General features: G+C 38.7%; 1 protein-coding gene across 1 annotated transcript in view; it reads left to right on the top strand.

The window, feature by feature from the left end:
* The first annotated feature begins 2586 nt into the window (after positions 1–2586).
* FAM160A1 (family with sequence similarity 160 member A1) overlaps positions 2587–15853 on the top strand; it is a 94822-nt gene continuing 81555 nt past the window's right edge. The window contains exons 1-2 of the mRNA XM_023226260.2: positions 2587–2815; positions 13930–14556. Of these exons, the coding sequence (XP_023082028.2) occupies positions 2711–2815; positions 13930–14556 (732 nt within the window). The 5' untranslated portion in view covers positions 2587–2710. The remainder of the gene's footprint in view (positions 2816–13929; positions 14557–15853) is intronic.

Below are 15853 nucleotides of genomic sequence, written 5' to 3'. Positions count from 1 at the left end.
GCACTTTTCTTAGAAATGTTACAAATTCCTTTAGAGAATAGGACCAGTGATTATAGCCCTTAGAAAGGAGAATGTAGTTTCCTAGAAAGAGCACTGGACTGGGAATACAGAGATTTATATTCTGTTTCTATCAAAATTAACTTGTGCTGGGCATGGTGGCCCATGCCTGTATTCCTAGCCCTTTGGGAAGCCAAAACGGGAGAATTGCTTGAGCTCAGGAGTTTGAGACCAGCCTGGGCAACATAGGGAGACCCTGTCTGTACAAAAAATGAAAAAAAATTGGACGGGTGTGGTGGCACATGCCTGTAGTCCCAGCTAGTCAGGAGGCTGAGGCAGGAGGATTGCTTGTGCCCAGGAGTTCAAGGCTGCAGTGAGCTATGATGGCTTCTGCACTCCAGCCTGGGTGATGGATTGAGACTCTGTCTCTAATAAAACAACAACAACAACAACCAACCAACCACCAACCACCACCAACAACAACAGCAAACTAACTAGTAAGCTCACAGCATTGGCTATTTGTCCTGTCCCTACTGCATTCTCACCATTTCTGAGAAGATTGCTTGTAAATTCCTTCTGAAAACTAACTTGAAGGATCTTAGCATATGTTTCTGTTTTTGACTTAGAAGCAATTGGCATGATGTATGTTCCTTTCATACCTTTCAAGAAGAATCTTTGAATTCTGGAGCTAGAATGACTTGAGTCTTGTAGTTTTTCGATCTCTGGGATAAATCAAAACTTTGATTTTTTTCATTATTATCACTATGTAACCTAAATAAAAGGCCTTGACATTTTCACAGAAATGTAATGTGTGGAATAATGAGGAAGTTGATTCAGAATCTCGTTTTATCTCTTATCATTTAAAACAAGGCTGTAAACGTAAATGTTTATAAGGGCTAGTGAGGTAATCTGAATGAGGTGAAGGTTCTGGCAGTAAGATCACAGGGAGTGGCAGGGACTGTGGGGACGGGAGAATGCATTCCCTGCATATATGGGTTAGCCTCTCCTGATTTTTGAAACACTAGTATCGACCCAATAGTAGCAAAGAGCCATGGTTGGCAGTGGACAATGTCCATTGAAAACAAATTTGTATTATTTGGAATTTTTGATTGGGGAATTCAATTTTAATAAAATAAAGCTATAGAGGAAATACACAGGCAGTTTTCCTTGAGTATGTGATTTGTATACTTCTTTTAACAGGCCGTCCTTTCTATGTACCTTAACTCTCCCCCATTCTTTTTCAAAAATGTTTCTTTCCTCAGAGCTATGCTTGCAAGTGTTCTGTTCTTATGTCCTAAAAATTCTTTCTAAGACCTTTTCATGATTAATAGTTGCCCTCCTGTTAACAGAAGTGCTTGTTTTAAATACTTCTTAACTATTTTCCAGTGTTTGATTCTATTCCCCACAAGGAACTTAACCCCTAAGTCTCCTTTGAAGCCCACTTTCTCCCATCTTACTGTTTGCAGGGAGGAACAGCTGATTGGTGTTCTCCTTGTAATACCCTTCATATTACTCTGTTGAAAATAGCTACCCCCTGTTTTCTTTTGGCATTACAAGTCTACAAACTTTTATTATGGTTTTTGTTTTCCAGGGTTCTGGTAATTATAATTACTTTTTTCTGAACTCTTCCCAATCTGTACACTAAAAAAATTATATTTTCAATTATACTTAGTCCTTTTAGGGACTGATCAAACTAGTGAGACAATACCACTGTCTTACTGCTTTCGTCAGTGCCACACAAATGGATCATATTCACCATACACTCTATGACCTCAATTTCTTTTTTCCCCTACTTACTTTCTTGTAGTCAGAATTTCTTTGTATTTTTTCCATGTTTCACTTTTCATTTGTAAGTGTGCTGCCTTGCATTCACACCTAATAAACACTATCTTGTTTTTGATGGATCATTTCTATCTCTGATTTGTCAAGGTTACTTGGAATTCTATTATTTTTCAGAAAAGCTAGAAACTTTAACCTAGTTTGTAGCCACAAAATGATTGAGAATCCTTTCAATTCTGACAGCCATTGATTTAAAAAAATATTCAATCAAATTAGACCCAGGAATCTGGGTGCTGTTTTATAATACCTCCCCCAAGTTGCATCAAGCCATTTATTTCTCTAGCTATTAACTCATGGTTTTCCTGTTACTGGGTGTTTTTAAGCTCTGCAAACATTTGTATCATAATAGGTTGGTGCAAAAATAATTGCGATTTTTGCCCTTGAAAGTAATGGCAAAAACTGCAATTACTTTTGCACCAACCTAATAGTTTCTTGCTTGATTCTAAGAACTAGACTTGAACTTGAGTGATTTAGAATAGTAATTTTGGGGGGTTGTGGCTGGTTGTAGTGGAGAGAAGAAACCCAATAATTATTTCGTTTATTCATGTAGCTTAGGTAGCATTATTATTTTGTATTTTTGGTAGAAAAGTAGGAGAAAATAGGAGAGCGTTTAGATTGAGTATATCTGTTTTGTAGATTTTTTTCTGTGTTGGACTTTAAGAATGTCTAAGTTTTGATTTAAATTTAATAGTCAGTGTCCTATTTAATTTATGAACATAATAAAATTCATTTTTTTTGTTATTGCCATTACAGGTTTTGGAAGGTGACAATGAAATGTGAAGAAGTTCCATTTCTCAAACCTGAAAGTTAGTGACTGCTACCAAATTTTAATGAAAATTAAATATGACTTAGAAGTATTGATTTATGAAGTCTTATGATGTCATCGGTTTCAACAGGAAGCAAACTCCAGCAGGCTGTTAGCCTACAGGGAGTTGACCCAGAAACATGCATGATTGTATTTAAAAACCACTGGGCACAGGTAATGTATGAATTCCACTTTTTTTGCTGGTCTCAGTAACCCCAGGGGCCTCCATCACACTGAATCAGGGTTTCCTACTTCTGTGATAGGTAACTAGATTTCTAGAAACATAGGGAGGGAAACTCTTTCAGGTAGGAAGAAAAGGAACTTTTTCATCTTGCTTTCCTAGAATAGGTATCTGGTCAAAACCTGAGGTTTTCACAAAAGCAATTAGGGTACATGCATGTTCCTTGGATATTTTTAGAAGAACAGCAGTTGTTCCTTAAAGTGACTTTTATATCGCTTTGCAATATACTTGACCATAATTACATCCTCTCTCTTTCTCTCTTCCCTGCTGATTTCCATCCAGTTCTTAAGCTCTAATAATACTAAAATACACATTTATTAAACATTTACCAAGTACTCTGTCGAGTACTTCAAATGCATTATGTCATTTAATCTTCTTGACGAACCTGTAAGGTAGCTAATGTTATTAGCTTCCTCATTTTACAGAAGAGGGAATAGAAAATTACCGAGGTTAAATAACTTGCTTGAGGTTATGCAGCTAGTAAGTTACTAAGTCCGTTACTTAGGCTTTGGTCTCTTGACTCCAAAACTCATGTGTTTGATCTCTGTGCTCTACTGTTTTGCGGCTGGTGGTCCCTGTGTAACTTAATGAAAAATCCCTGAGTATACCTGAATATATGTCTTCATTACAAAGTGATTATAAATTTTTTTTTTATTATTTACTTTGACTTCTCTGATCTGCTGTGTGCATAATTAAGGGTTGAATGTTCAGAAAATTTACTATCCTGCCCCTTTCCTTAGGGAGTTTACAAGTAGTAAAATAAGTAAAATTGGCATTCTTTACTACTTGCCCAACATTGCACTCCCCAGGTGAGCTGGTAAGTGGCTATTTATGTGACAGTTTTTTAATGACTACCCAGTTCCTTCCTGTGGCCGGAAACAGCACACGGGTCAAAGCGCTGAGCCTGTAAATCACAACAATTATAGGGGACACAGTTTAGATCAAAAACGAGCAAAATCAATTCTGCTTTTGAGCCGTTTATACTTTGTAGCTTCTTGTTACTATCCAGTATAAACCTTCTCCGATTTTTTTGTGCATTCTCTGACTTTTTACCGTTAGAATTTTAATGAATTTGCTATGGACATTAGGGCACATATGCTTTAGTTAAGGGAAGAAAGTAATTTAGGAGTTTTCCAGATAATTAGAGTAATAACCTTTGGCTTTGCACTTTTATAAATATTTTAAAGCAGTATCTCCAAAGCGAGGTGGTGAATCCTAAGGAATGAGCCCAGTAGTCCATTGGGTGTAGGAAGAATATTTTAGAAGGTCTGTTTCTATCTTTATCTTTTACAAATTTCTGCTTTGTGTTTAAAATGTACATTATATATTTGTATATTAGTACCTGTATGATTACTAATTTATTTGGTTATTTGTGCTCATTTAAAAAACCTATTAGTGCACAATCATATGTTTTTAATTGAGAACATTTTCAACTCCAGTCATTTCATTAGGCTGAAGAAGTCTATCCTACTATGTAGTCTTCACTCCCAGCCCCATTTTGTTTATTTGTTTGTGCATAATACCTTGGGTTATAATCATTTCTCCTGGGGTAACTGTGATACGATCCATTTAGTGTTCTGTGCCACTTTCCAAAGACATGATCTATCATCAGCTTCTCGATCATATGTAGGTGGGTCATCTGCCCCGTCAGCTTCTGTCCCCACCAGGCTTTCTCCAAACGTGAGGAATGTGTCAGTACAATGTGTCACATTATTGAAAGACTATTGGTCCCAGAATCATATTATTCATTTCCATAACAATACAAACGACTTCAGTATTTTCGGACATTTTGGGTGCTCTAAAGCACAGTACAGATACGTAGTACTCTCAGTGCAGACAAGTCTTGAGTTGAAGGTAAGGATAACTTTGTCAGAGGGGATGCTGTTTAGTTGTTAAATATTTTCTTTTATAAAGTTGGGACACTCATAATCTTATTGTTGGCTCAGCCATTTCTTTACCTTTGGGCAGGTGTTTTTAACCTTTTCTAGGCTTAACGTTTCCTTTTAAATAAATTCGGAAAATGCTCTCAGTCGCTGCCTATAGAGGCCTTTGAGGGCCTGTCTGTTATCTTTGTGAATGAAAATACTGGTTGAAGAAATTTATGTGAGTGTCAAAGTGTTACTGTTCAATGGAGATTTACTGAGCCCACACTCCAGACATGTCGCTGTAGGCATCACAGGTGGGACTTGACAATGTATAAGCGTTGGTCTGGGCTTTAAAAAATGTATAAGCTAATTCAGATGACAATGCAAGATACATTATTACAAAATGGATAATCATGATTACAGGAATTAAGTCAAGAGAAGGGGCTATTATGGCTGGAAATGACCTAGGAATGGAGAAAGTGAGATTTTGCTAGGTTGGCTATGGAAAAGGAAGGTTTTGATGACAGATAGGAAAAGAATATTTCAGAGAATGGATACTGGGAACAAATGCTCAATTTTAGCTTTTTTGGATGGTAAATATAAAGGAGGGGAAGGCAAAAAAATCATAGCCAGGCAGAGGTATGGGACCAAGAGTAAGATAAGGAATGAGATCCTCAGTTGGTGGGAATGAATGATACTTACATGTCGTTTTGGAGTTCATGCATTAGCTCTTGGCTGTGAGTTGTTGGGCTGGGGTGAGTGAAGAGCAGTTGCAGAGGATTGGGAAAAGAGCTCAAGTCTGACATAAGCTCCTAGGCCTACTGTGACTGCAGCCTCTGGGTTCCCCTGCGGCGACTAAGGAAAAATCTGTAAGGCTGGTAGGGAATGAGACATAGACAAAGCTGGAAAGCATTTTATTTGCCCAGATGCCCCATTACCTGCCCAGTGTAATGCTTTTTTAAATGTCAAATTAGGAAAAAGTGTTGGTCAGGTGCTGCGGCTCACACCTGTGTTCCCAGCACTTTGGGAAGCTGAGGCAGGCAGATCACGAGGTCAGGAGTTTGAGACCAACCTGGCCAACATGGTGAAACCCCGTCCCTACTAAAAATACAAAACTTAGCCGGGCATGGTGGTGCGTGCCTGTAATCCCAGCTACTCGGGAGTCTAAGGCAGGAGAATCGCTTGAACCCAGGAGGTGGAAGTTGCAGTAAGCTGAAATTGCGCCACTGAACTCCAGGCTGGGCGACAGAGCAAGACGTCTTAAAAATAAATAAATAAATAAATAAATAAATAAATAAATAAATAAATAAATAAATAAATAAAGGAAAAAATGAAGGCAACAAAAGCCTGTGGTATCCTGAGTTCTATTCGTTAGGAGACTTAAGTACAAATTCAACATAATTAACTTGTATTTGACAGGCTCTGTTCTGCTATTTGTTAATAGCTTCTATTCCAGAGCTTGAGTTAAAGAGCAAACACTGATGGAGGAGATCTTCTTGCCCACTTACACCTGAGAGCCTGTCAGAGGCAGCTAGTTATACAACCAGCCGTCATCCAATCAGTCTGTGATTCAGGGGAGTTGCCAGCGGAGAGACCTTAAATGGGCCAGTGGTGCACCTGAGGTTCCAAACTGTTTCTGGGTCCAGTGATCTCATGGCATCCCAGAATCATTCTAGAGTATACTTTCAGGAATGGTTGCATTCCTAATAGTGACACTGAAGAGTCTGGGCTGTAGAAAGTAGCCCCGGACTTCCTCTCACCTTCTGAGATGCCATCTTGTGCCGTAAGTTGCCAGAGCGATGAATCTCAAACCCAGATCTGTCTGGTTCATTCCTCTAGTTGAACCTTTCAGTGGCATCTGGCCACCTACAGGCCAGGATGGCACACATAATTTGTTATGTCCTGGCTTCTATTACTCTCTGCCTCTCATTTAATCTCCAAAAATGCAAAGTTGCTTGGGGTTCCTAGCCACCCCGTCTCCTGGCAGTGTCCATCATGCTGTTTCATCCCTCTGTGCCTTAGGCACTCATTCTTCTTTCTGCCTGAAATATTCCTCCCACTGGTTAAATGCCTGTCCTTCTACAGGCCTCATTTGAGGCATCATTTGCTCTGGGAAACCTTCCCTGCCCTCTTTCATGCTCCCACCCCATGTTCAAGCATTAACCTGAGTATTCTATCACTCTTACACCAATCACCTTTTAATTTAATTACTTCTATTTTTAGAGAGAGAGTCTAGCTATGTTGCACTGGAGTACAGTGGCTATTCACAGGTGCGATCATGGCATGCTGCAGCCTTGAACTCCTGGTTTAAGAGATCCTGCTCCCTCAGTCTCCCAAATAGCTGGGACTGCAGATATGTGCCACTGCATGGAGCCCAACTACTTTTTATTAAAATTGCATATATACTATCTTCTTCACAAGCTCATTACAAGCTCCTCAAGATCAGAGGCCATTTGTAACTGATATTCCCATTGCCCAGAACAGACTGTGACATATAGTAGATGTTCAATAAACAATTGAACTGAAAGGCAGTCAGAATGAAATACAAGTTTAAAAGACCTAGCAACTTAGGAAACAGCTTTCAATGTACACTAATTTTAAAATATTGTATAATTTGTCACTAGCAAGATCTTTGGACTTGCATTCAGTGATCTGGAAGAGTGTGTGTATGTGTTTAATTTTTATAGCAGTCTGTAAGAACAGTTTATAATCTAGTAGACTGTTGTTTTTATCTCTTGCCTTTGTGTCTTTGTTTTTATCTGAATGGAAGAGAAGACAGAAACAGTAAGAAGCATTATTAGCCCACCAGGCAATAAACTATTCAACTAGACTGCCATGTGAATTAAATTCCCTACACTAGTTATTTTTGATGGCACAGTTGTACTTTCTGAAGCTTCATGGACCTTGCTCTATTCATTTTCTCTCTGCTCCTTTCAAGCATTGAATTTCAAAAGGTCTCTGCTCTTAGAACCAGAAGAACAGAGGAGGTGGGTTAACAATTGGAAATGCACATTTCTGTCTTTGCTTCTAGTTAATTAATAGCCCAGAATGACTTCTGTCTACCATCAGCCTCTAAAAGCAAGCTGTTTAAAAAATTTTTAGGCTAAGAAAATGTCAGAGCTCAAATAGAGTAATAGTGATGGATGAGGAAAAGTCAGTGGGTTTAGTAACCTTTTTCATCTTGGAGAGGGGTAGGGATGGGAAAAAACAGAACCATCTAGATTGGTTAATTAAGTCAAATGTCTTCCCACAATAGTCAAAAATAGATAATATACTTGAGGTATGGTATCTTGTGTAGAGCTCCAAGTAGCCCAAATCTCAAGTCTAGAGCATCCATGCATGGATTTGACATGTGTGCTGTATTTGAGTCTCATTCCCTTGCTCTGCTCATCTCCATTCTTGCGCTCTGTGCCTTGTAGTAAACTAAATGACAGAGAAAAATTAAGTAAAGCCTTTGAGAGGTGAACAGTTGGGAAGTATTAGAGAACTCTGATTAATTTTCTAATATCTTAGTAAATTGATGTTTGTTAACATTTCAAAAACTTCTGTCTCCCTTCCAAGGCTTACAGGTAGCTCTAGCCTTGATGGTAGAAGGTAAAGTGAACCAAAGGTATACTTCTTAAGTTAGAGGACTGAGGCATTAACTTGCACTTCTGTCAGACTCTAAAGTGGTTGAACATGGCTGGGTGCGGTTGCTCATGCCTGTAATCCCAGCACTTTGGGAAGCCAAGGTGGGCAGATCACTTAAGGTCAGGAGTCTGAGACCAGCCTGGCCAACATGGTGAAACACCATCTCTACTAAAATATAAAAGTTAGCCAGGTGTGGTGGCACATGCCTGTAATCCCAGCTACTTGGGAGGCTGAGGCAGGAGACTTGCTTGAACCCAGGAGGCGGAGGTTGCAGTGAGCCGAGATTGCACCATTGCACTCCAACTTGGGTGACTGAGCGAGACTCCATCTCAAAAAATAAAAATTAAAATAAAATAAAAATAAAATGATTGAGCATGTTGAAATGTCAGCAACTCTCCTACTGTGTACTTGGTGGTAAGTTTGATTTTTGCTGTGGTTGAAATTAGTGTTCTTTGAAATATTGTTATTTAGATCATTACTCATAAGGCCTTTCCATAACTGTTTTATCCAAGATTTAGGCAAGCTTCTGGAGCTCAGGACTGGAGCTGACATTAAAAACCTGGTGTTAAGTGAATACGTATTATAAAGCTGTTATCTTAATGTAAAAAGAAGTGACTTGGTAGAGGTCTCCCTGTGGAAACAGATGCATAAGGAACACTTAATACTGAAAGACACAGCTGTTAAGTCATGAACAAGGACCGCATGGAAAATTTTGTGTCGTTATTTGATACATTGAGTGGAATTTGGCTTTAGACAGCTAAATCTTGCCCTTCAGTGTATTGGAAAATATTGCATAGTAACTTGATTTTTTCCACAATGCCACCTTATTTTAGCATTCCAAAGGATTTGGAAGTATGGGTTTTACACATAAGACTTTCTTAAAATAACTAGGCTCTAACTTTGGTAGCATAAATAATCACCTACAGATACATGCATGTATGTAAGACATAGAACAATATTAACTGGAATCAAAGCTAGTCTCCTGAGAGAGAAACGCTTGTGTTTATCCTTAAGGGTAATAATAATTTGTAGCTGAGGTACAATTATGTGATTTATGTAGAGCTTTCATTTTGAAAGCATTTGCACTTCCTGTTTAGAATTTGTGCCCATTTGAAATTTGGGCCAATTATCACTGGCTCACAGGGGCCGTCATAAAGGATAAGGATAGGAGTATCTGATACTACTTAATGAAAGAAACATGCTATTTATTAATCTTATTTAGCCCCAGTAATTCTCACATTTATAAGTCAAATGGCTTTGAAATGAGCTTAAATTTAGCTCTATGAATTTGATATTTTTAACAGCATTGTTCATACTGTTGATTTTTATGTGTTTCTTTCTTTTTGGAATTGTGATACTTTACATTTAGGATCTGTATGTGATGAAGGCTAATGGTGCACCCCCCCCCAACACACACAGGCACACACGTCTGTGTTTCTTAAAGTTTGTGGATTTACAAATATCTAGCTATGATCCACAAAACATTTAGGTTGCTATTTCTGATCTCAGCTGGTTTACTTAATTAATGAGTGTGGGCTTTATAAGGTATTGATTAGTTTTTTTAAATGGTATTTTCAGCCTAACAAGGTAAATTTGTTTTATAATTTGGAAATATTTGCAAAGTATATTTTGCTTGCTTTCATTCTTTTACCTACTGAGATCCCTCTGGCCCCGTTAATTGTGTTTTTTCTTCCTTTGAGCTGAATCCTTGAGACTGAGTCTAGAGAGCTGAGAAGCAGCCAGGTGTGGGAAATGAGGCAAGGTCGAGAGTATAAGACAGCTGGTAATCAGGAGTAGACCAGGCCTGGGGGAGCCACTGTGAGCAGCGTGAAATCGTGGCGTCCATAGCACTGGAAGGTAAAAGTTGGTGTGTGGGTGGAACTGGCAGCAAGCAGAAATCAGGAACACAGAAATATTGGAGTTTGATGGGAGTGATATGAAAAGAGGGCACAAAAGGAAAAAATAAGGAAAAGTCCAGGTCATATCAGAGATCAGTTTATAGAAACTGAAAGAACTATGACACCATTGGAGTGACAAACTTGGGACTTGGGATAGAAGTTCTTTGGCATTTCAGTACAAATTGTGCTCCAGTCAAGAAGCTTCTTAGGCATTCCCTGCCAATATAGGAACCAGTCCCAAGGTTGGGCCACCAGAGCCCGCTAGTAAAAGCAGGTCATGGGTGTGTCTGCCTGGAAAGGAAAAGGAGGTACCCTGGGAAGGTCCTAAGGAGAGCGGTTAAGGACATGTGGCAACACAAGCATAATCAGCACTTTGCTGAGCATTGTGTGTTTCATGACTCACATACGTTGGTTGTAACACACCCATCTTCCAGGCAGTAAAACCAGTGGGTTAGGGCTGGGTCTTCAATGTATCTGCTCCATCTGAAGACAGTATGAGGGAACTACTGTAAGAGAGTAAAGCTGCTTCAGTTTAAAAGCTGCTAAACAGTTTGCATTCTGTATAAAAATCGTAGTTCTCTTTTTAAGGTTTTTCATAGCAAAAAAAGGAGGTCAGTAAAGGAATGAATTGGAATAAATAATATAAATGAAGGTTAATTAATGAGAAAAATACAATTTATGGTTATGTAAATAAAGACTTTTGCTGTGTCTTACATATTTGCATGCACATATATAGTATATATAAAATATACATATACATATGTATAAATTTATATTGCTTAGAAATTGCTGAGACTTAGATCTCTAATTGTTAATTGTTTTTAACTCAATGGTTTGGTCTTTTTTGGACATTAGTACATAATTACTTTGTCTACCTTTGTTTTTATTTGTATTATGAAATTAGATAAACTTACAGGTAAGAATAAATAACCTTAAAATCTCATTTATATCTCTTTAGACTCACTTTGAATCATATATCTACTTGGCAATGTATTTGCTTTTTAACTTACATTTTAACGATAGAAAATGAATTTACTTAGTGTTTTTTTTTGATGACTCTATTGTATCATGATATAACATATTTTGATTGTAATTCTCTTATTCTTGACCATTTGAGTCAGTAGTATTTTTTTCATTATTGGAAAATTGAACATGTTTTAAAAAATAATTTTTGGATTGTTTCCTTGGGGCATTTTCCCCAAAGTCAGATTAACAAGTCAAAGGACAGGAACAGTTTTATAGCTTCTATTACATATTGCCAGATTGTTTTCCAGAAAGATTGAGCTAATTTGCTACTCCACTATCAATGTATAAAGCACAGCCCCAGTTTTAGATAGTTTTGACAGTCTGGGCACACATGAAAAGTATAATTACATTTTTACCCTGAGGTCCAGCTGTAAAGATAGTTCTCGTAAGTAAACTCGATATATGGACTTTGAAATTATAGAACTGATAAGACATGTCTTTCGTTCTTCAGAATGTGGAGGCTTGAAGTTAGGGACTTTCGGGGCTGGACAATGTGTGGTATGGAGGTAGAGGGTCCCTTTGGACCAGTGTGGTACTGTGATTGCATTCTATTGAGTTGTTGGTAAGGCCCAGAACAAAGGGATGGGGGAGAGCCAGGTCCCAGTGTTTCTGCTGCTAGGACGATCACCAGGTGCAAGGAATCCTGAAGGGCTTGGTGGAGGTTGTAGGATAGTGGGTGTACTTTGGAGTCAGGCATGCAGCAAAGGAGAAGAGGATGTCTAGTGGCTGTCCTGTGGCCACTAGTCAGTGGGCCAGGTACTCCCTGGGTAGGGGCTAGCCAAAGGCCTTCCTTATTAAAAATGTCAACTCAAGGGTGTTGGAGTGATTTTTTTGCCTTTGTGACACAGCATTATCAACTTTATAATGGAAGTCAATGGAGATTATAGATTCTGTGGAAATTCTTTTATTCTGTAAGGGTGGACTTGCCTGGTCTGTAAAGATTTTTTTTCCGTTTCTGACAAGGGAGAGACTTAGACATTTCCCTGATAAATAAATTTCCCTCATTGCTCATGCATGCTGACATAGCATTATGCCTTTGCCAGCTTCCCCAGTGACTTGCAAAAATTCCATAACATAAGTACTCGTACAGAACATGTAACAGCACATCATAGAACTGGACCCGGAGGGTACTGCAAAAGACACATAGATTCCATGCAATTCAGAAAGGCAAAAAGGGACAAAGATAAAATCATTGATAAATGTTTGGTTGTTTAAAAATTATCGTATGTGTGCATTTTCAAAGGAGTAAATGGAATGAGTATTATACCAGAAATTCTAAGTCATAAAGTTAAATGGAAGTTGAGATAAAAAATCGTTTTAGTTTCCAGGTTGCAAAGTGGAAGTATCTGTTGGCAGAGAAAGGTGAGAAATCTTCAAATGCTAGCAGTGGGAAAGGAGAGAAGCTGACCAGGGCTGTGAGGTGACCTGTTTAGGGATTTTTATTTAAATTGTTAATTGAGTTTTTTGTGGTAAAGTATATATAACAAAATAGGCCACCTTAATCCATTTTGTTTTTTGTTTTGTTTGAGACTGGAGTGCAATGGCGTGATCAAGGCTTACTGCGGCCTCAACCTCCTGGGGCTCAAATGATCCTTCTACCTCAGAGTCTCAAGGCATGCAACACCACACCCAGCTAATTTTTACAGTTATTTTGTAGAGACAGGGTCTCACTATTTTGCCCAGCCTGGTCTTGAAGTCCTAGGCTCAAGTGATCCTGCCATCTTGACCTCCCAAAGTGCTTAATTATCAGCTCTATTTCCAAAACTTTTTAATCACTCCAGACTTTAGGGGTTTGTTTTGTAATTGGTTGTCTCAGAATTTTTAAGCTTAAAGAAACACAGCATTCAAACCCTTCATTTTTCAGTTTCAGTATATGCCACATGTTAGAGTTGATTCTACTAGTTGTATGTCTCTCGTTTATCAGTTTCCTTTAATCTTTTCTGTTGCTGCATGTGTAGTTGAAGAGGGCATCCATCCAAGCAGGGAAGGGAGGATATTGTTCTGCCAAGGGCATATGAGTAGCTGTGTTCCTCTGCAGAGATCTCCAGAGCAATTCTATTTGTAGGAGAACATGGGTAGCATGGTTTCCTTGTGCTTATTTAATGTATTTTAAAATTAAAAAGCAATGTTATACATCTACAATCTAGAAAAAAATTTAAGAATTTGTCATGACTTTGAACATAAAAATGATTCTTTTTGCATATTTTTCACATACGTCTTTGACATAATTGATTATTATGCATCTAACATCTACAAATAACTTGCTTTTTTCGTCTAATATATCACTTACAATTTCTCATTTTCCTCAATTATGTTCATAATAAATAATCCAAAGAATGCATGTAGCTTAATTTATATAACCATACTATTTTCTTTGATATTTAGATTGTTGAAATTTATAACTGTGTAAGTAAACATCTTCAGACATCTTCTTTCTATAGTTTAACTCCTTCATTTTAGTGTTTGAGAGGGAGACACACACACACACACACACACAATGCTCACATGTATCTTGTTGTGGGCAGTGGCACCTGCATTTTTGGTGAAGATTTGGTAAAATCAGTGGTGATGTGTTTTTGTAATTATGATAAACATCAGATAGATGACAAATGTTTGACTTGGTTACAGGTTGTGAAAATCTTGGAGAAGCACGACCCCTTGAAGAACACCCAGGCAAAATATGGGTCTGTCCCTCCAGATGAGGCCAGTGCTGTGCAGAATTATGTAGAACACATGCTCTTCTTGTTGATTGAAGAGCAAGCCAAGGATGCTGCAATGGGGCCGATTCTGGAATTTGTGGTCTCTGAGAACATCATGGAGAAACTTTTCCTTTGGAGCTTGAGAAGGGAATTTACTGATGAGACTAAAATTGAGCAACTGAAGATGTATGAGATGTTGGTCACCCAGTCGCACCAGCCTCTGCTGCACCACAAACCCATTCTGAAGCCTCTGATGATGTTGTTGAGCTCTTGTTCAGGAACAACCACCCCCACTGTGGAGGAAAAGCTGGTTGTCCTACTCAATCAGCTCTGTTCCATTCTTGCCAAAGATCCATCCATTTTAGAACTCTTCTTCCACACCAGTGAAGACCAAGGTGCTGCCAACTTCCTCATCTTCTCCCTTCTGATTCCCTTCATTCACCGAGAGGGGGCAGTAGGCCAGCAAGCTCGGGATGCATTGTTATTCATCATGTCTCTCTCTGCTGAGAACAGCATGGTGGCCCATCACATCGTGGAGAACACCTACTTTTGTCCAGTAAGTCTCTCTCCTTGGCATGTTTTCCACTCACTCCCTTTTTTCTCTTCTGTTGCTAATGATGAATACTATCTTACTCCCTTTTTTTCTCCCAGTAAGTTGTACTTGGCACCTCCTATGGAAAGATGTTTAGAGGAAATCTTTTTGGAGGGAGCAGAGGAGTCTAAGTTGAGACGCTATTTGTCTGAGCAGCATCAGCTCATCATAAGCCAACAGAGGAAGCTAGATGTGTTACCGTTTTTGGTTAATTTTTACTGCATTAAGAATGATTTTAATTGTTCTGGGAGCATAGGAGCATATCCTGAGAGATTGGTAAAACCTGTGCTTTCTGATTCCTTAGCTTTTCAGGTTGATTTTGCTCCAAGGAATCATGGCATGTGATAAGACCTCCACTGCTAGTTTCACAAATTAATTTGTTTCTCAGCAAGAAAGTGACCGCTAGTTTTAGTGTATTTTGTTGTCATAGGAACATGGGGTGGTGGAGTGGGAGTTCAACAGTCAGTTAGTGTGTAGGGACCATGCTGACAACACCAAATGCTGGCAAGATGTGGAGGAGTAGAAACTCTCATTCATTGCTGATGGGAATGCACAATGGTACAGCTACTTTGGAAGACAGTTCGGCAGTTTCTTACAAAACTAAACATACTCTTGCCGTGTGGCCCATCTATTGCACTCCTTGATATTTACCTAAAGGAGTTGAAAACTTATGTCCACCCAAAAACCTGCACATGGATGCTTATAGAAGCTTTATTTATAATTGCCAAAAACTTGGAAGCAAACAAGATGTCCTTTAGCAGGTGAATAGATAAAGTGGGGGTATATGCAGATAATGGAATATTTTTCAGCTAAAAAGAAATGAGCTGGTAAGCCATGAATATATATGGAAGAACCTTAAATGCTTTTTACTAAGTGAAAGAAGCCAATCTGAAAAGGGTGCCTACTGTATGATTCCAAGTATATGACATTCTGGAAAAGGCAAAACTGTGGAGACAATAAAAAGACTATTTTCTTCCCCTGAGCATTGGGGCAGGGTGAGGGATGAATAAGCAAAGCACAGAGGACTTTTATGGTGTGAAATTACTTTGTGTGATACTAGAATGGTGGGTACATGTCAATATACATTTGTCCAAACCCATAGAATGTAAAACACTGAGTGAGCACTCATGTAAACTAGGGTTTTTGGGGTGACTCTACTGCGTCACTGTGAGTTCATCAGTTGTAACAAATGTAGTCCTCTGGTAGGGGATATTGATAATCAGGGAGGCTGCGCGTGTGTTGGGGCAGTGGGTATGTGGGA

This window comes from Piliocolobus tephrosceles, chromosome 3, assembly GCF_002776525.5.
Source record: "Piliocolobus tephrosceles isolate RC106 chromosome 3, ASM277652v3, whole genome shotgun sequence".
In the NCBI taxonomy this organism is placed as follows: Eukaryota; Metazoa; Chordata; class Mammalia; order Primates; family Cercopithecidae; genus Piliocolobus; species Piliocolobus tephrosceles.
Note: the sequence above shows the minus strand (reverse complement) of the source record. Positions and strands in the feature narration are given on the sequence as shown.